The 25273-nt window shown below is 36.5% G+C and overlaps 1 protein-coding gene across 1 annotated transcript in view; it reads left to right on the forward strand.

Annotated features, from left to right (window-relative positions):
• Positions 1–25273, forward strand: part of SYNJ1 (synaptojanin 1) — an 85313-nt gene that overhangs the window by 19435 nt on the left and 40605 nt on the right. Inside the window, 11 exon segments of the mRNA XM_047720956.1 lie at positions 2706–2792; positions 4335–4602; positions 7626–7851; positions 8909–8992; positions 14325–14386; positions 16147–16243; positions 17393–17562; positions 18681–18729; positions 18731–18763; positions 21054–21206; positions 23966–24122. Coding sequence (XP_047576912.1) covers positions 2706–2792; positions 4335–4602; positions 7626–7851; positions 8909–8992; positions 14325–14386; positions 16147–16243; positions 17393–17562; positions 18681–18729; positions 18731–18763; positions 21054–21206; positions 23966–24122 — 1386 coding nt within the window.

Below are 25273 nucleotides of genomic sequence, written 5' to 3' on the forward strand. Positions count from 1 at the left end.
AACGGATACATCTAGTAATATCTATATTTTACTATATTAGTGATGTTAAATACATAGAGCATGTAACCTCTAAAACTCTAATAATTTGCCCTGGAAGCCATGCCTTCTGTCATCAGAGATATAACAAGTCTCTAAGATTTGCTTCATTTTTAAAAAAAAATTTTCATTTATTTATTTGACAGAGAGAGACACAGCCAGGGAGGGAACAGAAGTAGGGGGAGTGGGAGAGAGAGAAGCAGGCTTCCCATGGAGCAGGGAGCCCGATGTGGAGCTCGATCCCACGACTCTAGGATCGTGACCTGAGCCAAAGGCAGACACTTAACAACTGAGCCATCCAGGCACCCCTAATGTTTGCCTTAATGTATACAGTACTCTTAATGAGGGAGTGTTTAGGGATGGGCAATCCTGATTTACTTTACAAAATATAATTAAAATTAATGCGACATTTTGTATATGTGTCGCTTTTCATTTAATGTTAGGAGTAACTGTTATTTAAGCATATGGTGTAATCATAAAAAGAACTCTACGAATGCAGAATGAAATACAAATCCCCATAACTTTAATGGCCTAGGGAAATCTTACTCCCTAATTTCATTTGGGGTGCTTTGATAAAGGTAAAGGCCCACACTTAATAATGATCATGCTAGAGAATTATGACAGCATCTGCTAATTGAGTGATTAATTGAATAATTAGTTTTAGCGTGTTCTGCCAGCTAACAGAACACAACTCACTCCAAGACAGAAATGAGTTAACTAGGAAGAAGGCTTATGAGTAGATGGTCTGAAAAGAGGCGAAGGAGGCAGGGAAGATGAGATGGTCTGTAGAACCCTGGAGAAGAGCTCTGGGGGGAAAGGAAAAGCTCTCTAATGCAAAGAACTCAGGAGTATTCGGCAAAGCAGTAGGCAGAGAAGATAGCCATATCATATATGGCCATATATTTTAGCCATAAAGATTGACAGGAAGTGGGAAGGTCATAAGGATCTAATGATATGCTTTCTTTTCTTTTTTAAGACTTTATGTATTTATTTGAGAAAGAGCGGACACTAGCTGGGGGGGGGAGGGGCAAAGGGAGGAGGAGAAGCAGACTTCTCATTGAGCAGGTTGCTCAATGGAGCTCCACTCAGGGATCGATCTCAGGACCCTGAGATCCTCACCTGAGCCAAAGGCAGACGCTTAACCTACTGAGCCACCCAGAGGCCCCATAACATGCTTTTCTAATGTGGAACACATACTATTGCTGAAATGTACTGTAATTCTGTATAGGAGATGAATGAGGAAAGGAAAAGGGGGTAAGGGGCAAGAAATGAGGGTAAATAAGGAGTGAACTAGTCAACCAGGAGGTGAGTTGGCAGTGTGGGATAGAGAGTGGAAAGGGAGAATGGTAGAGGGGGAACGAAATAGAGAAAGGAGAGAGTGAGAAAGAAGATCATACCTCCTTTCTGGATTTGGTGGACTTTAGAATTATTTGGAATTGTCCTTTGAGATGCTCGCTGTGGCTTATATTTCTTTGGAGTTTTTTGGTCAAATTTTTAATAAGTATATTTGCTCTAAGAAGAGTTTTCCTTTAAAGTTTCAGGATTTGTTTTTGTTTTTCAGTAGAGCAACCACCACAGCCTGACCTAGGGATATGATTCTGTGGGGTATATTCAACAGCTAGATAACATCAACGTTATGAAGAAATGAATCAAGACAAAGGCCAAACTGAAGATCTGCATTCCTACACTAAAGTCTGTTGTCAAGTGTTGCCATTAGCTTTTATCATTTCAACATTTGTCATCTGTGTTTCAAGCCTGATTCTAAATGTCAGGGATGACAGGATGCTTAGGACAGTGTTCCCTCCCACCTTCTAGGATCAGGCTGGTTAATGGGAAAGACAAGTGATGGGTCTATAGGAAACGTTTCGGCAACATGGGGAGGGAGTTCTGTGAAAGAACTGTGCCAGTAGAGGTAAAGAGAGGTTTCCAGAAAGTGACCTTGGGTGAAGTTTATATAAGGTGAAGGTTAAGTGGAGCCTTGCAGGAGGAAAGTTAGAGTTGTGCAAAGGTGCTGGGGTGTAAAAGAGCGCATTTGGTTAATTACGGGCAGTTTAATGTGATGAGAGCATAGAACGCAGGTCGTGGGAGGGAGAAGGGAGTAATGATAAATGAAGCAGAAGCAGTAAGAGGAGTTTGAGGCCAGATTCTGAAAGATTGTAGGTAAAAGAGTTGGATACTGTTCACTAGGGGTATGATAACCTAGGGTAGTGGTGGTAGTAAACATGGGCAAACATATCAGTGGGACAAAGAAGAGGATTCAAAAACAACCTCCAAAACATGCAAGTATTATTCAGGGCAGTACTTCAGATCATTGGGAGAAGCTGGATTAATTCATCAATGGTGCTGGGACAAGTTGTTGACTCTTCAAGTAGGACAATTGAGTTACTAGTTGAGAAAATAGTTTATGTGATACATTTAGGTTAAGTATCAGATTCCGGGGCATCTGGATGGCTCAGTTAGTTGACTGTCAAACTCTTGATCTCAGCTCACGTCTTGATCTTAGGGTTGTGAATTCTAAGCCCTGCATTGGCCTCCATACTGGGTGTGCAGCCTACTTAAAAAAAATCAGATTTCGATTTAGGAGCTTTTGTTTGAGACTCTGGCTTTATAGCTAAATAGAATCTGATGTTTCAGGCCATTTTTCTTACCCTGAAAAATTTTTTTTGTAGCATCTGCAGAAAAAGAGGCAATCAAGGGTACATACTCCAAAGTACTGGATGCATATGGACTCTTAGGTGTTTTACGATTAAATCTTGGTAAGTTCATTATTCAATATAATTCATCTTTTTCCATATTTTTAATTCTAAGGATTTGAGAGACTGCTTATATATAATTTCATACTCTGTATTTGAGCTAAAAGCACGGTAACATCTTTTAAACCCTAATTGCGCTAATCTTGGGAAAATGTTTGTTGGTTGCAGAGGCATGCTACATACTCAGGCTCTTGTGATTTTAAGTTCCAGAGACATTGTCCTACTTAAACATTTTAAAATCGGTATCTGTTGTCAAAAGAGAAAATCAGGGTATTGCCCTTTTTTGTTTGGTTTTGGTGCAGTGTTTTAGGAAAAGATGTCCTAGTGAGAACCACGCTGATTGCTCTGGTTTATAGTGGAAAGGACATCTGCTTTGTATTTAAAAGGTCTCAGCTTGAGTCTCTCTCTGCCACTTAATGTCACCGTGGGCTAAAAAAATGTCACCGTGGGCTGCAGAGTAACCTTTGTGATTACCAGTTTGTCTGTATAGCATGGCTGCAGGTGTGGCCCAAGGCTGGTACCAGTCCGTGAACCATTTTGTTATTGATCTGTGATGAGATAAGGAGCTTGTGCCATCATACAAACCAACACATGGCTTCCCTCACTGATAAAGTCTTACTAGGAAAAAAAAAAAAGTCAGCCAAAGTAAACAGTGAGGTAGTTGGTTTCCATTCCGAACAAGCACCCTTCTCACTGTGACTGGTCATGTGCCATACTTTGAGGAGCGCTGGTGTGTAAAGTGGAGATTTGTCATTTGTTATGAATCTCTCGAATGTAAAAAGCACTGTCCCTAGATGCTTAACTAATACTGTCTCAGGTATACCCTCACAGTCCAGCGAGGTTTATTTTAATCCTGGTTTATGAAGGAGAATATCTCAGGTTGGTTATGTTAAGACACTGAACTTGGTCTAGATAATGAGGGGTGGAGCCAAGATTCAGGGCCACGGTTGCCTGCTCCGAGCCCATTGTCAGAGTACACCACTGCTGAATTTCGCCTTCATGCTAATTTCATAGGATTTCTGTCAAAATGAGTGAAAAATCTCTGTGAAAGTTTTCGTAAACCAAATTGTTTTATAAGTTGTTAGCAGGGGCTTTCTGTTCATGTGTCAGCAGCGGCAGCTCACACTGATATTTTTTCCATTTTTTTTTCACTGTGCTATTTACAAAGAATTCCCACATTTATTGTCTTATCTGGATTTCATGGCAATCATAAAAGAAAGATGGGGAAGATAACATATATGTATATATATATGTTTTTACTGGATAAATTTTGAATATCCCCAGATTTAGTAGAGGAATAATTTCATCAGTGTGAGATACTCTGTTAATGTTTAAATGCTGCATTACACTAAATGTGTTTAAGCAAGGATTTTTTTTCATCTTCTGCCAAAATCCAGTTGTAAATCTAAACATGTCCATAGCAGTTTAAAATAACCGTGCTGTCAGATTTAAAAAGTTGGAGACATGACAAGAAAGTTGGGAGACACTGAATAATCTGAAAAATATTGGGACTTTTTAATCCAATTAATTCTTTGGTTTTTGCAGGTGATACCATGTTACATTACCTGGTCTTAGTCACCGGGTGCATGTCTGTTGGAAAAATTCAAGAATCTGAAGTTTTCCGAGTTACTTCCACTGAATTTATATCGCTACGAGTTGATTCTTCAGATGAGGATCGCATTTCAGAAGTGCGAAAAGTTTTGAATTCAGGAAACTTTTATTTTGCATGGTCTGCCTCTGGAATCAGTTTAGATCTGAGTCTTAATGCACATCGTAGCATGCAAGAACACACAACTGATAACAGATTTTTCTGGTGAGTTTGTGTTAAACATTTTTTTCCCCTTTGTAGTCATGCGCTTCCTGGGCAATAGTTTGATTTGGGGCATAGCGTGTTCATCAGTTATTTCCAGAGACGGCAGTGATGGGCATTGCTGGTTGAGCACACTGTTCTTTCCTGCTCCAGAATCCAGTAGAGCGGGTCACACATCCAGTGTCAGCTTACTGAATTTCTCATGGGACATGAGACCCATTTGCTGTCCTTGATCTAGACTGACTTAAATATATTTCTGAAATGTATTTAAGATACTTATGTTAAAACTAAGAATGAATTAGATATAATCAAATTACATTACCCATTTTTACTCTTCTTAGTTTTGAGATCTTGTCTCTGGCAGAGACAAGACTGTTTCTCCAAGACAACATTGCCTTATTTTTAGTTTTAAAGGTTATAGGTAGATAAACTTGATTTAAGAGCGTTAGACTATGAAGAAGTGGCATACTAGGACAAAGTTTTGTACTATAATAAAGGAAGACTTAAGTAGGTAACAAATGTATTTCATCATCATGTGTAAATGTGCTGTACTATAAGTACCATGAAGGGTAGGCATATGTGACTCTAATCAGTACTGCTTTATTGCAGCTGACCAGATTTCTAGAATAGTGCTTCTCTTGTTCACAGCCAGCATTACTGTTGATTTTTTTCCTTGACATCACGTAGCAATTGTATTTCTTTCTGTTTCCATGTAGTAAGGCCAAAGTCCAGGACTCTCAGCTCTTGGGTCTCCCTTAGTAGGTCAGATTCAAGGTGTTCCTCCTGTATATTTTCTTTCTCTCTCCCTTGCGCCATCTACCCATGGTCCTTGAGTAGCACATCGAGTCTGACCCATCCACCCTGGCTGTCTGTCTGAGGGCTCAAAACCAACAACAATGTGAGGACAAGAAACTAATTTTAGCAGAAACTTTGTAGCTAGTGTGGAACTTTTTTGGCCTGGCATAGTCGCATGGAGGAGAAACAAGGGCAGAATGAAAAAAGACTCTAGTGCACTGTAGTCAGAGACTTGGAGCCCCACAAAGGAGGAGATGATGGCGGTGGCCTGGGGAAGGAAGGGTTGAGGGCAGCTGAGTTAGAGCTCTGGCTGCTCATGTCCGCCCCACACTTTTCCTGATGGAGGAGGCTTTGAAATCGCTGAAAATTTAAGGTGATATGGCTGGGCCAGGCAGCTGGCCTCACTTTTGTCCCTCCTCGGCCCTGCTCATTCCTCGCCCAGATTCCTTAGATTAAGAGATAAAAGTTTTCCTGCCATAATTAGAAGTTTAAGCAGGAGTGGATGCATTGGCTCAATGATCAGCAATTAAGCACATTTGCAAAGTTTAACCAGTAGGAATTATTTATTTAGTTAGTTCAATTAAGGACGGAGGTGGCAACAAGCTTAGGTCACAGACTGAGGGAGTTCATCTAGCAGGAGACAGGTAGGAGTCACCAAAAATGAGTTTTGATTTTTACCATTTTTGCAATTTTGCTAAGGATTGACATTCTTGAGCTTCACTTGGCATAGAAAAATGAAAGCTTTATGCATTTACTGTACCTACTCTCATGGCTTAGTAGAACTATTCCCCGGGATATGGCCACGTCAGTTTTGTCGTCACAAACACCTATCTCAAAACCCAAGTCACGTCGTTCCACCGGAGATTTGAAGTTGCTGCCAGTTGAGAGTTGTTTGTAAATTTAAATAGAAATAAAACAGCAACACATTGACAGGAAAGAAAAATGACAGCCGATGGCAGAGGGAGAAACTCTACCTGCACAAATGTATAGGATCCCACTTGTTTTTAAATGGGGACAAGTACGTTGCCTGTATCTCTGCCATGACATGGGACTCGCTGTGGTGTCTGGATACACTGGCCAAGTTTGAACTTCGCCTCAGATCAACGTAGGTAATAGTAGAGTACGAAAACTGAAGTCGTATTTTGAAAATACATAATGGATTTGTATGGATAATACATAATGGATTCAGTGTTAGTCCAGCAGTAATCTCACCACTCAGTTACATTACACTTTCTTGCCTGGATGGTTTACCAGAACTGCACATGGCCACTCTCTGTTTTACCTGTCCTGCAGCCTGTACCCTTTGGAAAAGGGCTGGGCAACGGCTGGTCTAGCAGTAGTGCTGTGTATTAATGACTAAGACAGCAAGATAGCGCAGAGTACTTAAGAAAAAATTTCTGCATAAAACAGAAGAGTTTTAAAACTAAAAGAACCAAGCTTCAGTATTATAGAAAATTGACTTTTATAACGCTTTGTTATCAGAAGAGACCAACCAGAAAGTTTTCCTGTATAGTATAGTTTCCTTGGTGATCAGTTGGTTGGGAAATTCCACATGCTTTTTTTGGAGGACTAAGGTTCCTGTCGAGAGCCCAGAAGAGGCGGGCAGCAGGATGAGAAGGTGGCCAGCCCAGCAGGACTCCAGCCCCTGTTCCTGCTTTAGCCATACTGACTCTGCTTTGATGTGTTTCCTAATCGTGGAGCTTCCTTGTGTTTGAGTAAAACTTTCTGCTCCAGAAAGGTTTGGAAACACGGCCCCCTCTGTTACCTAGAATGCTAAAGTATTTGGAGTAATGGAAAACTCTAGACACGTATTGATATGGAAGCTGCTAGTTCAATTGGCTGTTTAAATTAAAATTAAATAGCTTTGTTAAAGTGGAGCATTAAGAGTAGAGCTTTATAAAGTGGGGTGGGGATATGTGTATGAAATCCGTTTTTTTTTGAAAAGTTAGGTTATATATATATTATATAAGAAGACAACAGAATGGGGCACAGATACTAAAAACATATAAAAGATAGGCTTCTTTTCTGTAGACCTATAGGTCATATGCCAAAGGATCGCATTATCTAGCCTTCTCTTCTGATTCCTAGTATAGTAAATGTAAATGGATTGATTTATTTGTAGGCCCTTTTAATTGAATAGCATTAAATTAATGTTTCAGGAGCATTGTTTTAATACTTATGCTATGTTATCTGGTACTCAGTAAGCTAATGAGTTATTTTTTTTCTGTTAGGAATCAGTCTTTGCACTTGCATCTCAAGCACTATGGTGTGAATTGTGATGACTGGCTATTACGCCTCATGTGTGGGGGAGTAGAAATCAGAACAATTTATGCTGCTCATAAGCAGGCAAAGGCTTGCCTCATTTCCAGACTCAGCTGTGAACGAGCTGGGACCAGGTTTAACGTCCGGGGAACAAATGATGATGGTCACGTCGCTAATTTTGTAGAAACAGAACAGGTATATAGTGTTTTATATTGCTTAATTCATGTATTAGATGAGAAGTCCAGAAAATAATAAAACCAGAGATTTCCATTTGATTCAGAACTCCTTTTCACATCTGTAATGTCATCTTGTGGTTGTTCTTGGCTACTTACTGGCCTTAAGGAAGGCTTCTCTGAGACAAACGTATTTATAAACAAACTTAGATATGGCTCTTCAAATGAGTAACAAGAATTTTACTAATTAGCATGCTGTTGTCAATGCTGTACATTTTGGTATTGAATTTTTAAAATCTTCAGTTATAGAGCATGACAACTTAATAAAAATGTCTTAATAAAAAGATAACTTTTTTTTGTGAAATTAAATCAAACCCAGCTCTTAAAGGTAGATATATATACCATCTAAAATTAAGTTATGGCATTTGCAGTCAGAGATAGACAGATACCATATGTTTTCACTCATATGTGGAATTTAAGAAATAAAACGAATGAAGAAAAAAGAGACAAAACAAAAAAAAAAGATTCGTAAATACAGAGAACAAACGGGTGGTTGCCAGAGGGGGGAGGTGGTTGGGGGAAATCGATAAAGGGGGTTAAGAGAACACTTACCTTGTTGAGCAATGAGAAATGTGTAGAGTTGTTGAATTTTTTAAAAATTACGACATTTTTGGCTCTGAAACTATAGAATTGAAATTCAGGCCACACCCCCAGCCCAACTCAGTTCTTCAAATTAGTTTTTGAAAAATAAAAAATAAAAAAAAAAACCTAAAAAAAAATCAATGTAAAGGTAAGTGTGTAAAATATTGAGAGTTAGAAGGCATTCCTTTTTAAAAGTTATGATACATATGCTTATGTTTTTACTCTTTTTTTGGATAATATACAGCAAAACTATCACTAATTAAAAGAAAGTCAAACTTATTTAGTTGCCTCTTCTGGATATTTTGTTTGGACAATTATATGCGAGAGACTGGTCATAAGACAAAAAACTAGCAGGTAACAGATGTTAGTAAATTTGTCTTTGTCATGTAGAGGAAATAACTTTGTGGAAATATTTTATATCTGATTTTTCTCTGTAGGTTGTGTACTTAGATGACTCTGTTTCTTCTTTCATACAAATCCGGGGATCTGTTCCATTGTTCTGGGAGCAACCAGGGTTGCAGGTATCTGTGTAACATTGTTTTATCTTGTGGGTTTCTCTTGAATATTTTCCATGTTTTCTAAACTTTCAGGACAGTTCATTGGATGGTTCTGTTATTCAGTTTATTAATATTAGATAGATTGACAGCCGAGGGTCTAAATATAAGAGTTCGTGGAATTGTCTTAGATATTTTTGATTTAATGTTCTTTCAAATGTCCATAGAAATTAACTGCTGTATTTATTATGAAAATTGTAATGTTTCCAAGCAGTTGATATTCATTGTTTCTTATTTACTATTTCAGTATCTTAATAAATAATAATTTAGCCTCTTTAGGTAGAAGAATGTAGTTTAAAGAAAAAAGGCTTCTGAAACCGGATTTCTCAGTTTGGATACCTACTCTGCCACTACTAGCTGTATGATTTGGGGCAAGTGGTTTAACACCTCTGTGTCTCAGTTTGTTTATCTATAAAACAGGAAAAATAATAATATTAGTAGTTCCTGTTTATAGGGTTGTAAGGATAAAATGAAAAGTACTAAGACCAATGCATGGTACCCACAGGCAGCACTGTGTGAGGGTTAGCTATTGTTATCAATAATACATCTGCTATTGAAATTTATAATTTGTAGTAACCTGTTATCTTTAATATGTTCTCTGATTTGCTTTCTGATTTTTTTAACTTTGTTGATGTAAATATCTAATCTTTAAAATATAAGATTTTTTTTTTCTTGTAAGTTCATACTATTAGATGGCCCATAATAGTGTGATTTCACATTTTATTTTTTTGTAGGTTTTTTTAAAAAATTAATTTTTTTATAAACATATAATGTATTTTTAGCCCCAGGGGTACAGGTCTGTGAATCGCCAGGTTTACACACTTCACAGCACTCACCATAGCACATACCATCCCCAAGTCCATAACCCCACCACCTTCTCCCGAACCCCCTCCCCCCAGCAACCCTCAGTTTGTTTTGTGAGATTAAGAGTCTCTTATTGTGTGTCTCCTTCCTGATCCCATTACATTTTATTTTTATTCAAAAATCTTTAATCCCTAAAGTGTACATTATTTTCATTTTAGACTTCTGTATGTATTGTCTAGCAAGTTTTATGCTTTAGCCTATAATACTGAGAAAATGGACAGAAAAAAATCTTGCCTCCTTTTAGTTCACAGCTAGATCTCTTACATTTAGGATGGCTGGAGTGGAGAAAAATTGCAGACCACTTGAACCTTTGCAATACTGCAATTTATGTAAGACAGGCCACGAATTAACAGGAATTGAAAGCAGTTACAATTCCTGAGTTCTTGTCAAAAATTTCCCCCATCATTCTAAGAATAGGTAAGAAAGGAATGAAAATATTTCATCACTTTTTAAAAACTGAAAAATATTCATTTTTAAAAATATAAAATACGAAGTCCCCAAATTTATTTCCCCTTAGAAAATAAATAAGAGCTTTTGATAGAGAGTGGTTGAAAATGATTGTTAGGTATCCTTTGTATTCTCAGGACTGGAATTAATTTTAGGGTTCCTTGAAGTTTGTGTTACCTCGCGAGAGGCACCGACAGAGATTCCTTGGGACTTGTCCCTTCACTTGCCTCTTATCCCCACAGATAATTCCTCTGAGGTTTTTTTAATTGTGAGATTTTGAAGGTGATTTTAAAGTAAAGATTCATGGTCTCAACTTCACATCAGCTGAAACAGAATCTCTTAAAATGTGACCAGAAATCTGTATTTTTAACCAAGTTTCCTACCATTCACATTTGAGAACTTCTGTGTACCTGATGTTATTCTGTTGACCTTGAAGCATCGCCAGCCCTGTCTGCTCTAACAGCCAGTCCTGAACCAGCATAGGTAGCCCTGTGATACTTAACCCAGCATCCTCCTAGGCCCTGGGACTCTCCCTTGCCTTTCACTTCCCACTCTGTCATCCCAGTTCGGCTCTTCCTCATTTCTTCTTGCCTGGAAGACTCTCACAGTTTCCTGACTGTCTCCTCCCAGCTCTCTGGCAGTGCTTCCCACTTTTGTTATATTATGCTCATCAGCATTGTGAGGCGCCCTTTTCTTCACAATCTGCTTTCCTCTGCCTGTCCAACCAATTTCATGCCTTGCGTCTTCTAACAAGTATCCTCTCTCCCCAAATTAAAGTTTGCCATCCTTCAGTAGAGTGCACTCAGATCTCCTTAAGTGGATTCAGTCCCTCCTCCACACTGATCTCTTCATTAAATACTTAAGTTCCTCCAATGTATATTATTTTATACTGGGTGCATAATGTATACTATGACAGATTTAAAAACTACACTGATGCTTCAGAGAGAGCTTATCATCTGTTTGGGGTGGCTAGGCCTTTTACGGAACAGGTAAATGTCAATATAAATTAGTTTGAGGTATTACTAGGAGTGTCCTAAGGTGCTACACAGATAAGAATGATACTTTAAGTGGTGGCACACTCATGGATTTTACTTATGACTTCCTTTCTCAGAAGTTCTTTAACATTTACAATTTAAACTGTTACTCTGACATTATATTATAGCTATATTAGCCTTAAATGATGGAAAGCCTCATCAGAGCTGTTTTGTATAGTGCTGCGCACTCAACTTCGGGTCTAATTAAAGTTAGAGAAATATGTAAACATGAAGCAGTAGTATTAATGGAAAATGATGTTCCATATCACCCAATTAAGTGGTTTTTTTAAAAGATATTTTTGGTACAACTTTTTAAAAAATTAGATAAGTTTATGGTTATTTAAAACCTTACAACTTTTGGGAGTACTACTTTTATCACCATTAATATAAGATCTCTTTTATTATAGAATTTTTTTTAGGCAGTTGTCCTAAAACCTAATTGAGTAATAAAACCAGTCTAGTTTAACCAATATGTTACTAAGAGTTATGATGTATAGCTAGTTGTGTGTCAAAGACCAGAGTGATGGGGAACAGTCACAGCCATTGCCTGAAAAACAGTACTTGTATTTTTTTTTTTTTTTACCTTTTTGGCAGTTGGCAGTACTGTTCAAGATAAATATTAATCAGTAGAAAAATGCTGAGGCTCGGACCTTTTTAGAGTTGTAGGCAATTACCTGAGAGTACTCCAAAGAAAAGGTATCGACTTCTGCTGAGTTTTCTTCAGTCTAAAATGCTTCATGTCTTGGGGTACACATCTTTCAAATTTTAAAATTTTATAAAGACTATTAAGCACCATAAAATGAACTTGAATATAGGTGTGACATTAGGCAAATCATTTCTTATTGAAAAGAAAAACATCAAAGAGAAAATACTGGTTATCAGGAGAGTCACTAGATTGTCTCACTTTCAGGAGAGAAGGATGTGTGATGAATGGATAATACCATTAATTCAAATTTCAAATTGGATGAGCATGTTAGAGCTTATTTTCTTTCTTTTTTTTTTTTTTAAAGATTTTATTTATTTATTTGACAGAGAGAAATCACAAGTAGGCAGAGAAGCAGGCAGAGAGAGAGGAGGAAGCAGGCTCCCTGCTGAGCAGAAAGCCCGATGTGGGGCTTGAACCCAGGACCTGGGATCATGACCTGAGCTGAAGGCAGCGGCTTAACCCACTGAGCCACCCAGGCACCCCTAGAGCTTATTTTCTGATTTTACTTGTTAAACTGTGTGACTGGTTTGGTAGCCCTCTTCCCATGCCCTTTCAAAGTCACTTTGTTCAAACTGGGGAGAATGAATTCTGGGGAACTTTGATACCAGAGCTTCCGAGGGAAATTTTTAAAAGTGAAGTTCAGGGAAATAATCTGCTGTCACTTTTATTTTTATTTTTATTTTTTTTTAAAGGATAGATTTTTTTTTTTAAGATTTTATTTATTTACTTGACAGAGATCACAAGTAGGCAGAGAGGCAGGCAGAGAGAGAGAGGAGGAAGCAGGCTCCCCTCGGAGCAGAGAGCCTGATGCTGGGTTCCATCCCAGGACCCTGGGATCATGACCTGAGCTGAAGGCAGAGGCTTAACCCACTGAGCCACCCAGACATCCCCTGCTGTCACTTTTATATTTCTTCTTGGCATCTCTTATATATTTCTTAACTTTGTGTCATCTTTCTGCTACTCTCCTATGTGAGAAAAGAAAAACTATAACAAAACAGGAAGGCAGATATTTTCCATCTTGTTTAATTTTCTTAACCCTTCTTAACCCATATTTTCTGATTATTTGTGTGTGACTGTGAGACTGACTTGGAAAGCCTGTTTTTCCAGGAACAGTGATTTTTTTTTTAAATTTTATTTATTTATTTGAGAAAGAGAGCATGAGAGGAGAGAGGTCAGCGGGAGAAGCAGACCCCCTGCCGAGACTCCAGGATCATGACCTGAGCTGAAGGCAGTCGCTTAACCAACTGAGCCACCCAGGCGCCCCAGGAACACTGTTTTTTAATTTGTTGAATCTTTGGATGAAGGAGAAGTAATAGAGTATTTAGCATAACAAAGAAAAATATGTAGACATTGCATTTGTAGGCAGCTTGGAAGAGTAGAAATTTAGTTCAGGAGACCTGAATTCTTGTGTGAATCTTTTTTTTTTTTTTTAATTAGTTCTCTTGATCTGAGAGGACAAGTTATTTTACTTGTCTGCATTTCAATTTTTTTATTACCCAGATGGTAGTAATATGTTAACTTACACAGGCATGTAGTTTGAGCTTAAAACAAGGTAATGTATGCAAAAGACCTCTTAAAAATATCTTTTGGGGCACGCCTGGGTGGCTCAGTGGGTTGAAGCCTCTGCCTTTGGCTCAGGTCATGATCTCAGGGTCCTGGGATTGAGCCCCATATCAGGCTCTCGGCTCCGAGGGGAGCCTGCTTCCCCTTCTCTCTCTCTCTGCCTGCCTCTCTGCCTACTTGTGATCTCTGTCTGGCAAATAAATAAATCTTTTAAAAAAATACTTTTGTAAGTAAAAATTGTTATTAGTTTATGAATGTTTCATGACTTCTAGTTTGTCTGTTTTTTTTTTTTTAGATTATTTATTTATTTATTTGGCAGAGAGAGACACAGCGGAGAGAGGGAACACACAAGCAGGGGAGTGGGAGAGGGAGAAGCAGACTTCCCACTGAGCAGGGAACCCTACAGGCATGTGGGGATCATCCCAGACCCTGGTATCATGACCTGAGCCGAAGTTTAACGACTGAGTCACCCAGGCGCCCCTCTAGGTTTTGTTTTTGGTTTTTTTTTTCTTTTTAATGAGGTCATGTTTTTAAAATAAAGGAAAGGTTGAACTTGGCTTTTTTAAAAATAATAATATGAATGAAAATCAATTATTCAATGTACTATTTTTTTGTTCAACAAATGAATTACTACGTATTGTTTACATGTTGGCTTTTGGTATGATTAAATGTGTTTCTCTTGTAGGTGGGATCTCATCGTGTTCGTATGTCAAGGGGATTTGAAGCCAATGCCCCTGCTTTTGACAGGTAAAATTAATTATTTTTATATAATGCTATAAGTTTTGATATTGTTAAGCAACAAAACTAGTTATTATATTTTACTGATTTCATTTCGGCTTGTTTTGGCTCTAAGTAAAATTTCTTCTGACTCCTAATTTAACCAGAAGAAAGTGATACCCAGTATTATGACTTCTGGGGTTGGTGGCATTGGGTTGTGGGTCTTGATTCTTGGCCTCAAAACCACGTCTTTGAATATATGCTAATAGGGTAACCACTAGCCACATGTGGTTACTGAGTACTTGAAATATGGTTAGTCCAAATTGAGATGTACTGTAAGTATTAAATAAACGCATACTAGATTTCAAAGACTTAGCACACAGCAGTTTCTTGCTAGACACGCCTCCAAAATCAAGGGAAACAGAAGTGGGAATGAGTTCTGTTGGGACTTGATGAGGAAAAAAGCTTTTGCATAGCAAAGGAAACAGTCAACAAAACTAAACGGCAGCCTATGAGTGGGAGAAGATATTTGTGAATGATTTATCAGCTAAAGGGCTAGTGTCTAAAATCTGTAAAGAACTTACCAAACTCAGCACTCCAAAAACAAAAAATCCAGTTAAGAAATGGGCAGAAGACATGAACAGACATTTCTCCAAAGAAGACATCCAGAGGGCCAACAGACACATGAAAAAATGCTCAACATCACTTGGTATTGGAGAAATACAAATCAAAACCACCATGAGATACCACTCACAGTCAGAATGGCTAAAATTATCAAGTCAGGAGACAACAGGTATTGGTGGGGACGCAGAGAAAGGGGAACCCGCTTACATTGTTGGCAGGAATGCAAACAGATACAGCTACTCTGGAAAACAATATAGAGGTTCCTCAGAAAGTTAAAAATAGAACTACCCTATGACCCAGCAATTGACTACTAGGTATTTATCCGAAGGATAGAAACATAATGATTCAAAGGGGCACATGCACCCCAGTGTTTATAGTAGCAACGTCCACAATAGTCAAACTATGGAAAGAGCCCAGATGTCCATCGACTGATGAATGGGTTAAAAAAAAGGTGGTATATATACAATGGGCTATTTCTCAGCCATCAAGAACAATGAAACCTTGCCATTTGCAATGATGTTGATAAAACTAAAGTGTATTATGCTAAGCAAAATAAGCCAGTCTGAGAAAGACAAATACCATATGATTTCACTCTTATGTGGAATCTAAGAAACAAAACCAATGAACATTGGGAAAGGGAAGGAAAAATAAAATAAGATGAAAACAGAGAAGGAGGCAAACCATAAGAGACTCTTAACTCTAGGAAACAAGCGGAGGGTTCCTGGAGGGGAGATGGGTGGGTGGCCTATTTTTCATAAGATTAGAACTGTTAAGGAGGTCCTGGATACCCACAGAATATGTGACGTCCTCACATATGAGGTGCAGCCCTCTGCCATAGCTGCCACCCCAAGCTGGATGGCTCGTGTTCTCCGTGCTTAGGTGGCACCAGCCTCACAGAGCGAAGAGGGGCTGGGTGGGTCCAGCAGCTACAGCACAGGTGGGAGTCTCAGCACTGATGGGTCAGAGGCATTAACTGAATTTTTGGTAAATTCAGAGTTTTGAGAGGAATGAATTGGTCAATGAATTTGTATCCAGTTTTGCCAATTCTAGAAATTTAGGAAACCGTCTTATAGGTTCTATTTAATGGATTTCTGTTTGTTGAAGAAAAAATTAGTTTATCACTTATCACTTGTCATGTGTTTATTTCCTCTTTTTTTCTTTAATAGGCATTTTAGAACACTTAAGAATTTATATGGTAAACAAATAATAGTAAATTTGCTTGGATCTAAGGAAGGTGAACATATGCTAAGTAAGGCTTTCCAGGTAGGCATGATCATTTTTTCTTCTGTTCTGGCCCATGGACATGTAGAAGATATTAAAAAATAATATGATACAATAATGAAATTACTTCCTAGAAAAAGGCTGGGTACTTGTTGGAACCATTAACTCTTCAGGCTACTAAGAACCAGTTTTACATAATGTTGCTGAAATTGGGATTATGGTGCTCACTTCGGCAGCACATATACTGAAATTGGGATTATGGAAAGCTTTCAAAGGAATTGATGCTGTTTTCTGAAGTGTACTTATTTAGGCCATGGAGAAGCAGAAGAATATCCTCCTCTCTAAAAAATGTTCATCTGTCACTGGTAAAAAGATACCAGGCAGTTTCCTCCTTCATCTGTTCATCGTCTTGCCTATTTCCTAGAAACCACAGTCATTGTTTTAAACCTATGAAATGGTGAATAACTCATTTGTATACATGCAAAGCTGTACCTTCTTGTATTGATGAAAGTTTGAGAATTTTAAGTAAAAAGAACCCAAAGATATGTTCAACTTCTAAAGAAAAAATATTCCTCATAAACACTCACTGAATTGATAATTAATATAAATGATGGTGTTCCATAAGATTGTCTCAAATCAAACAGAATGGTTAGAGAACATTTTCTGAAGTTTAGTCTCATGAAGTCTGGAAGTGACTTAATTATTTGACTATTTTGTTTTTAAGCTTGTGAAATAAATGCTATTAGATTATACTTTAGAAAATGACTTTTAAAACATTTGAATGAAAGTATCAAAAATGAATTTTTCAGTCTTTGATAGGTTTTGTCTTAAATCAGTTACTTTATTTTGAGATTCTATAACAGATACAGATACTAAATTTATAAAAAATGAAGTGCTGGTGGTTTAATTTTCTAAATCAGATGAGAATATTATTTAACTTCTCTTATGTTAATTATGTCACCTAATCTCTTGGGGACCATATGTGAGGTTTTACAAAAAAGATGTTACTGGATATTAGAAAGTAATTTTCCATTTTACTGCCAGCATCGATGCAAGATTTGTGTGAGATCAGTGAGATTTCAAGGGACCGTGCCGAGGTTTAAATTTAAAATGTAAGGTTCCATTTTAACATTACTTGATAAGGTCGTATTTAGTTAACATTTAGATGAGTATTTGCCTTTTTACTTTCAGAGCCATTTGAAAGCTTCTGAACATGCTGCTGATATCCAGATGGTGAATTTTGACTATCATCAAATGGTTAAAGGAGGAAAGGCAGAAAAATTGCATAGTGTTCTTAAACCTCAAGTCCAAAAGTTTGTAGATTATGGATTTTTTTATTTCAATGGAAGTGAAGTTCAAAGGTTTGACTTCTCTGTTTCTCTTCTCTTTGAGTTGGGACTTTGCTATATTGTAAAAATTATTCTTAACATTGAGCTCTTAAATTTCCTTTTTTTATACCAAAGTTTATCATAAAATAAAATATCTTTATGATACTTGATTTTAGGCTTGTTTTTCTTTCTTTAGAATTGAACAAGTGGTAGTAACAAGAGCTTATATTATTGGGCACATATTTTGAGCCAGGCAGTGTATGTAGTCTTTACATGTACCTGTAACAACCGTTGAAGGGATCAGTTCAGTTATTATCCCCATTAACATTTGAGGAGATTGAGGCATAGACTATAATTTGCCCCAAATCACATAGCTAAAAAGTGTTAGAGCTAGGTTTTATCTGCTTGCAGACCTCATGCTATTATCTGTGAAACTATCTCACTTCTCCCTTAAAACTAGTATTTTAATATATCTTGACTTCAGTAAGGACTATTAACTGCAAATAGAAGTAAAAGACATAGTTTGTTATCTGCTTTAGTATAATTTAAATCTTCAGTTTTTGATTATGAGGTAGAGGAGGAAAGTATGTACTGAAGAAATTAAAGTCAGAGTATGGCATGAGGTAGACTTCAGTGAACAAAGCTCAAACTTTTAGCTTTATCAATTTGTGCAATATTTAGTTTCAATGCCATAGAAATTCATATAGGTTAGTAGAGATAACATCTTAGGTTAAAAACCTAAAATTTCTTCCATAAATATTTGATTATCTTTTATGTGCAAAGAGCTCTGGGGTCATAAATTTGAATGCATATTTAGCTCCTGACTACTGGCCTAATTAAAAATAAGTGGGTGTAGATAAGTAGATATGTGATAAGGAGTATACAACAGAATGTTAACAGTTGTGGAATCTAGATGGTGGGTATATGGAGTTTTGCTGTAAATTCTTTCATTTGTGGTGTGTGTGTGTGTGTGTGTGTGTGTGTGTGTGTGTGTGTTTGAAAATTGTGGTAATAAAAAGTTGGGAGTAAAAAGTGGATGCTTAAAAAAAAGTGGAAATTATATTTTAATCACCTTAATGGTTCCTCATTTTGTCTTAGCTTTATTATTTGTGTTTCAAACTAGCTGTTAAACTTTACTGAATTTGTTGCAGATGCCAGAGTGGTACGGTTCGAACAAACTGCTTGGATTGTCTTGATAGAAACAAATAGCGTGCAGGCATTCCTCGGCTTAGAGGTAAAAAAAAAAAAAAAAAAAAGTTGAAATGTATGTATGTGACTTGTATCAAATGCCTCTTTTAATGTTTTTGTAATATTTATGTTTCTCATTACTTTTCATAAAATGAAATTATGCTTCATTAAAGGCATTTCTTCTCTTATGGGTTTTTCCTCCCTCAAAATTCCTTTTCATTTAAATGTTCCCTTTACCTGTTTCAAATACTCTCTTTAGATAGCTGATGTTTCCCTGTGTTGTTCCTTAACTTTCCCTTTAAAAACTGCTATTTATACTATTCCAACAATTACTTCTTTTGTCTTCTGGAAGAAAAAAAAATATATATATATATACACACACACACATACATAATGTATGTATACATATTGGCCTTTGTTCTTTGTGTAGTTTCTTCAGAAGTGGGGAGGATCCTTTTTCAGGTCTATAGGGTTATATTTTTGACAGTCTGTAACCCAGTGCAATTTATATGGTGTTTTCAAATCAGTAGCTACAAAAAACAGGGTCGATGAAAATGCAGTTGTTAGTGAGAATTAGAGTGAATTAGATTGAGATTCTGTAACAAAGTCTTTGTTTAAAAGTTTTTTTTTCTTTACTACGTATCCGTAAATTCAGTCTAATATAGACATAGTCTCAACTCTATGACACACTAGCAATGCTGAGCTTTCTAAGTTTTTCCTGTTATGCAACTGTAGGGGTCATAAGGCTGTGGTGGGTCTTCATTTAGTTACATAGGAACTTAGCATAGCTCTCAAATACTATAAAAACAAGAATAGGAAGTAACATGTTCTTATTTCTTCCAGTTAATGATCTTAAATTTGGCCAGGACATTGGTTAATTAGTTACTTTGCAACTGAGGTTATTTCTGTCTCAAATATGAAAGCATAGTGTGTAGATTTCTCTGCTACAGAAATGTATTCTTCACAGTAGCTAAATAATTTTTACTGTTGTGCCTTTTTATTAAACACTCTGTCATTGAGTCTTATTATAATTTATGTAGAAAATATGACGGAGACGAGAAAAGTAAAAGCAGGGGTCTGGTCGTTTGAATGGCATTTATCACATGGCTTGGGTTTGTTTTGAGTTGCGTTTTTAAGTGGCTGAATATGTTTACTTAGATTCTGAGAGTAAACTTACTGAAATACTTGAAAGTCTTCATTAAAAGTGTAACAAATATTAGTTCTCAGAATCTGACTTAGCCGGTATCCATTGTTGGTAATTAGGTGAGAGAGAACTCCCTCGTATATAGCAATTGGTTGACTGGTTACAAAATTTACTGCTAGAGTAGGCCGAGCCAAACTAGAAGCTAAGACTAGTTTTCCCAAATTCCTTGAAGAGAGGGAGCTATAAATGATAGAGATGGTGCTGGAGCCCAGTTTTGTTTTATTCTTCATGCTAACGAAGAACAGCTCTGGTATAAGTCCATAGGTAACAAATGAACCTAGTTTAGTGTTTTTTAAAATATTATTTTAGTTTTTGATCTTTTTGTAAGTATGGATAATCATGATACAGATAAAAAGAAACATAAACAGGAAAGAGTTAAGTAAAAATGCAAGGCATAAAACACGATTGGATTTCAAATAAGACAAATGGACTGAGTAAAGATTATTGCTTTGACTGACAGATTTAAAGGCCAAAGTTCCAAAGGCGAATGATTTCTAAACATGTTTATTGTTACCTGTGATGAAGGAATTGTGGTGGCCTGAAGACCTTGCATTCTTGCACGATGTATTCCCGCCAGCTCCCCTTATAGACATTACCAATATAGGTTTTATACATTAAACTGTTATGACTTTATTCAGAAATAAGACTAATTTATTTATTTTTGTGATAGTTCAAGAACAACTCTACTTTTTCATAATCTCCTGATTTTAGTCACCCAAGTGTGTAATACCCAATCCAAAAATTAGAGAAAATTAGTTATTTCTATATCTATTTAAATAACCTATGCAGTTATTTTTATGTGCTCCAATGCATGCTGTTGAATAGTTAGTTCTTTAAGTTTTAAACCAGTTTGATTTATAGAGATATTTTAATAAGGTTAATTTTACCATTTAACCAGAAAGGATATTGCTACATGGGAATATTAAGGCACTCGCAAGCTTCACTGTTGTGGTATTTACTTTAAAAATTGAAATGGTGGGATAGAATACAGCCTAGTAAACCGGTAAGTTTTCAGAATCCAGTGCCACATAGTCCTATAAACTGTGAATTTTTGATTCTTGTAGGTCTTAAAAAGTCACATCACAATGTATCAATCAACATGCTTATAAAAGTTTCTCTTTTGCTATTTTAGATGCTAGCAAAACAGCTGGAAGCTCTTGGCTTAGCTGAAAAGCCTCAGTTGGTGACTCGCTTTCAAGAAGTTTTTAGGTCGATGTGGTCCGTGAATGGTGATTCAATCAGTAAGATATACGCAGGGACCGGAGCTCTTGAAGGAAAGGCTAAGGTAGATCTAGATTTATCATAATGTTACAAAAGATCCTCATTTTCCTTCTAATAAGCTATTAAATCATCTCTTTTAAAATTAATAGTTGGGGGCATCTGGGTGGCTCAGTTGATTAAGTTGACCAACTCTTGGTTTCAGCTCAGGTCATAATCTCATGGGTCCAAAGATTGAGCACCACCCCCCGCCCTTGCAGGCTCCACTCTCAATGGGATTGAGATTGCTTGGGATTCTCTCCCACTACCCTACCCCTCTCCTCCACTTGCTCTCATTTATGAATGAATGAGTGAATGAATGAATGAATGAATGACTAAAGGAATGAATGAATGTTGGGTTTTTTTAGGTATCTGTTTCAGAATTCTATTTTATTATGCCATTATGTCCTCTTTAACACTTCCTTTTGTAGGAGATACTAGTGGTTGGATGGAAGAGAGTTATTTCCCTAGGTTTGGGGGGTATTAATATGACGTATTTAGTTGTTTAGTGATATAATCCAGTAGGCCTATGTATGTATTGCTCACATTTTTTTTTCATGATTTTCCCTTACCTACCTGTTTTACTTATTGTGTTGTTTATTTTGATTATAAAGGTGATTTTTTAAAACCGTAGTCATCCTAATGGAGGGTCCTGTCACATTTGGCTTTGTGTTCCCAGCACTTGTAGTGCCTACTATTTAATAGAATTGTGACAAATGGTGGATGGATGAACAAATCATTGGACAATTTATGCAATACTTCCTATGAGCCCAACACCTTTAGGGCTTGATTATTAAGTTTCTGTTCTTTAATTTATCTTACCTTGAAAAGGAGGCTATCAAAATGTACAAAAGAAGTGTGAGAGATGGGCTTATTTATAATTCTGTGCCTCATCATTGCTTTATGTTGCTGGCCTTATCTACAGGCCACTTTCTCCTCTAGTATTTGGCACTTATTAAGGGATTTATTCTATATGCTTAAACACTGCCTTTTAAGCTTCCTGTTCTCCATTGGACTTTATTAACATTTTAAATTTCTACAGTTCTTCAAATTACCTCAAGTATAGAAATAAGGACATTTACCATTTTTATAGTTCTGCAGCCCCCTCTGTACAGCCCCTGGAATTCTTTGAAGGCCATTCATCATCTCTAAGTCTTCTTTTAATTTCTAAGTCTTCTTCCTCTTCTATGTCTCATAAAATGCCATGCCTCTCTCTGTTCAGAGGTACTGACCTTACCTGCAAAGCTGCTTTTGTTCAATTCACAGAATTGATTTTGTTGACATTTACAAGTATTTACTTCTTAAATGGGCCCTATTTTTGAAAACCTGAAATTGTTAAACCTCCTTTATTACTCTTTTAAAATAGATAATATCATTCTTACTGCTAAAACTTAATTCTCTACAACTGTTGCTTAAAATATTCTTCTATGTTCTTCTGCCTTTTTGTTTCTGCAGTAACTGTGACAATATATATATATACAGGTTACATATATTTTCAGTGGTCTTTTGTCTCTAACATAATAGAAATGAAATTTCACATATTAAATATACGAGTCTGAATTAAACTAAACTCTAACATCTGAACTGCTCTTTCTTTTCCTTTCTCTGGGTTCCTTTTGATTAATTGCCTGATAATATGAATGGTGAGTGTCTTTTCAAATAATGTCATTTATATGTGTTACCATGTGGAAGGAAATAATGTTTTAATTCTCAAATTACTGATATTTCTGTAAGGAATGAAAATTACATATTACAAACTGAAGCGGTTTTCTAAAAGTCAAGAGTTTGGGTTTTTGTTTATTTGTTTGTTTTAAGACATCAAAATCCTTAAGATCAAAAGAAATCTTTATGGTAACTAACATGCTTAATTTAAATATGTGTTCATTAAAAGTTATAGTCAGGAAATACAGGCTTCCAGTTATGGAATGAAACATCACAGGAATGAAAGGCATAGCATAGGGAATATAGTCCACGGTATTGTCATAACGTTTCGTGGTGACAGATGGTAGCTACGCTGGCAGTGTGCCTAGTGTAACATAGAGAGTTACCTAATCACTGTGCTGAACACCTGAAACTAATGTAACATTGTGTCTCAACTGTACTCAAAAAAGAAGTTATAATCAGCTCTTCCACTAAAGGAATTGGCCTCAGTTTATCATTTTTATTATTTATATTTACATAGGCAATAAAATGATCTAAGACCAATAAAATGACAAACTGTAGTTTGCATTTAATATTTATGAACTGAAATTATAAATTTCTTTTTAGACCAGTCCTTCATTCTTATGTTCAGTCTTAGTTTTGACTAATATTAAAGTTATTTAGGAGCAATTCCAATTTTATTTTTCTACCATTAACATACTTTGAAGTGTCAGAGCATATCAGTGCTCAATATCCTTGATCTCCTTCACCCCCATCCCATCCCCAGTTCTAAGAGTTACAGGGTAAGACTTAATTTTCTTGTTTTAAATAGGTACACTTCACTTTATTTCCTTTATAGTAAACAATTTTAAGCATTTACAGCTCTAGATAGCATTAGTAGGTGAGGTTGTGGTATTGAGATTTTTCCTTCTTTTTGCTGAGAGCTGTTATCCAAAAGGAAGAGAAACAATGAAATGTTGAGCCATTTTATTATGATGATTTGATATTCAAAATGGAATGATTAGGCCCTTTCTATTGCAGTAAAGTCATATAAAACTGATTTAAAGTTTCAAAGTGCCTACTGAGTTCAATTAGCACTCTTTGGAACAAAAATCCATGCTGTTTTTTCCCCAACAGGCTGGAAAGTTAAAAGATGGTGCTCGTTCTGTTACTAGAACGATTCAGAATAACTTCTTTGACAGCTCCAAGCAAGAGGCCATAGATGTTTTACTGCTGGGAAATACTCTTAATAGTGATTTAGCTGACAAAGCTCGAGCACTTTTAACTACAGGAAGTTTGCGTGGTATGCATACTTACTTTATATTTTGATTACTTTATGTTATTTATATCCCTTCCAGAAGTCCAAGAAATAAATGTTAATTTATTTACATGAATATTTTTTAGATTGAGTTGACTACAATAGTTTTGGGGAAAATTTCTATCCAAGTAGTTTTTAAAAACTGCCTTCTCTAAAGAGGCTGAGCTCTTTTGGAATGTTTTTTATCATCAGTGGTATTACTGAGCTCTGAAATGAGGCTCATGCATGTTTTCTTTTATAGATATGATTGAGGGGGTAAATGGTTTAAGTATCGTTAACTTTGTATGAGGCAGGATTTCATAGAATATTCAGCTACTACCTTTAATAGAATGTTCAGTAATCTAAATATATAAGAAAACAAATGATTAATTGAGGAAAAAAAGTACCTTTATTGGTTATTTTGCTAATTATTAACCCCAGATTTCTATAACTTGGTCTTACTATTGTTCGAACAAACATTAAATCATAATAATTTAAAATATTGCTTATTATAGGACACTTTAATATTTGACATAAATATATGGTTTTCAGGGTAGCTTTTTATCTTTTACTGAGTCTTATTAAAATCAAAAGAATTCGAGCTCATGTCATTGAATATGTATTTAGTATCATGGGAAAACCCAATATTCATTATAGAACTTAATGAATTAACTTCCTTAATTCCATGTTTTTTTTATCTTAACTTTTAAATACTCTGAACATTTTTACTTCTTCTGTTATCCCCACACCAAACCTTTCAGTTTTCCCTGTGTGTGTAAGAGAAATTGTTCCTCATCAAATAATGCACTCTTGGATAATTACTTGGTCTAATAGGTCATCAAGGATTCTTTCAGAATTCTGTGTGGCGCTGGGGGTAGTTGATTACCGTTAGCCCCTCAGAGATATGTTAACTAGGCTGGGGAGCTGAGACCCTACTAAGGTTCTAGAAAACAAAGTCTGATCTTAGCTACTGCTTTTAACTTCAGGCTTTCTTCCTGGCTCCCAGTGGTGGAGACTTGGCTGATTTGCATCTTACCCCTTCTTTCCCCTGTGCCTACTTTGATAAGGAGGCACATTCCTAAGCAGCAGTTGAAAGTAAGCAGTTGAAGGAAAGAAGTGAGGTAGCTAAGAGTTCCCAAACTGATCATCACTTTTGT

The sequence above is a fragment of the Lutra lutra genome, chromosome 1 (genome assembly GCF_902655055.1).
Source record: "Lutra lutra chromosome 1, mLutLut1.2, whole genome shotgun sequence".
NCBI lineage: Eukaryota > Metazoa > Chordata > Mammalia > Carnivora > Mustelidae > Lutra > Lutra lutra.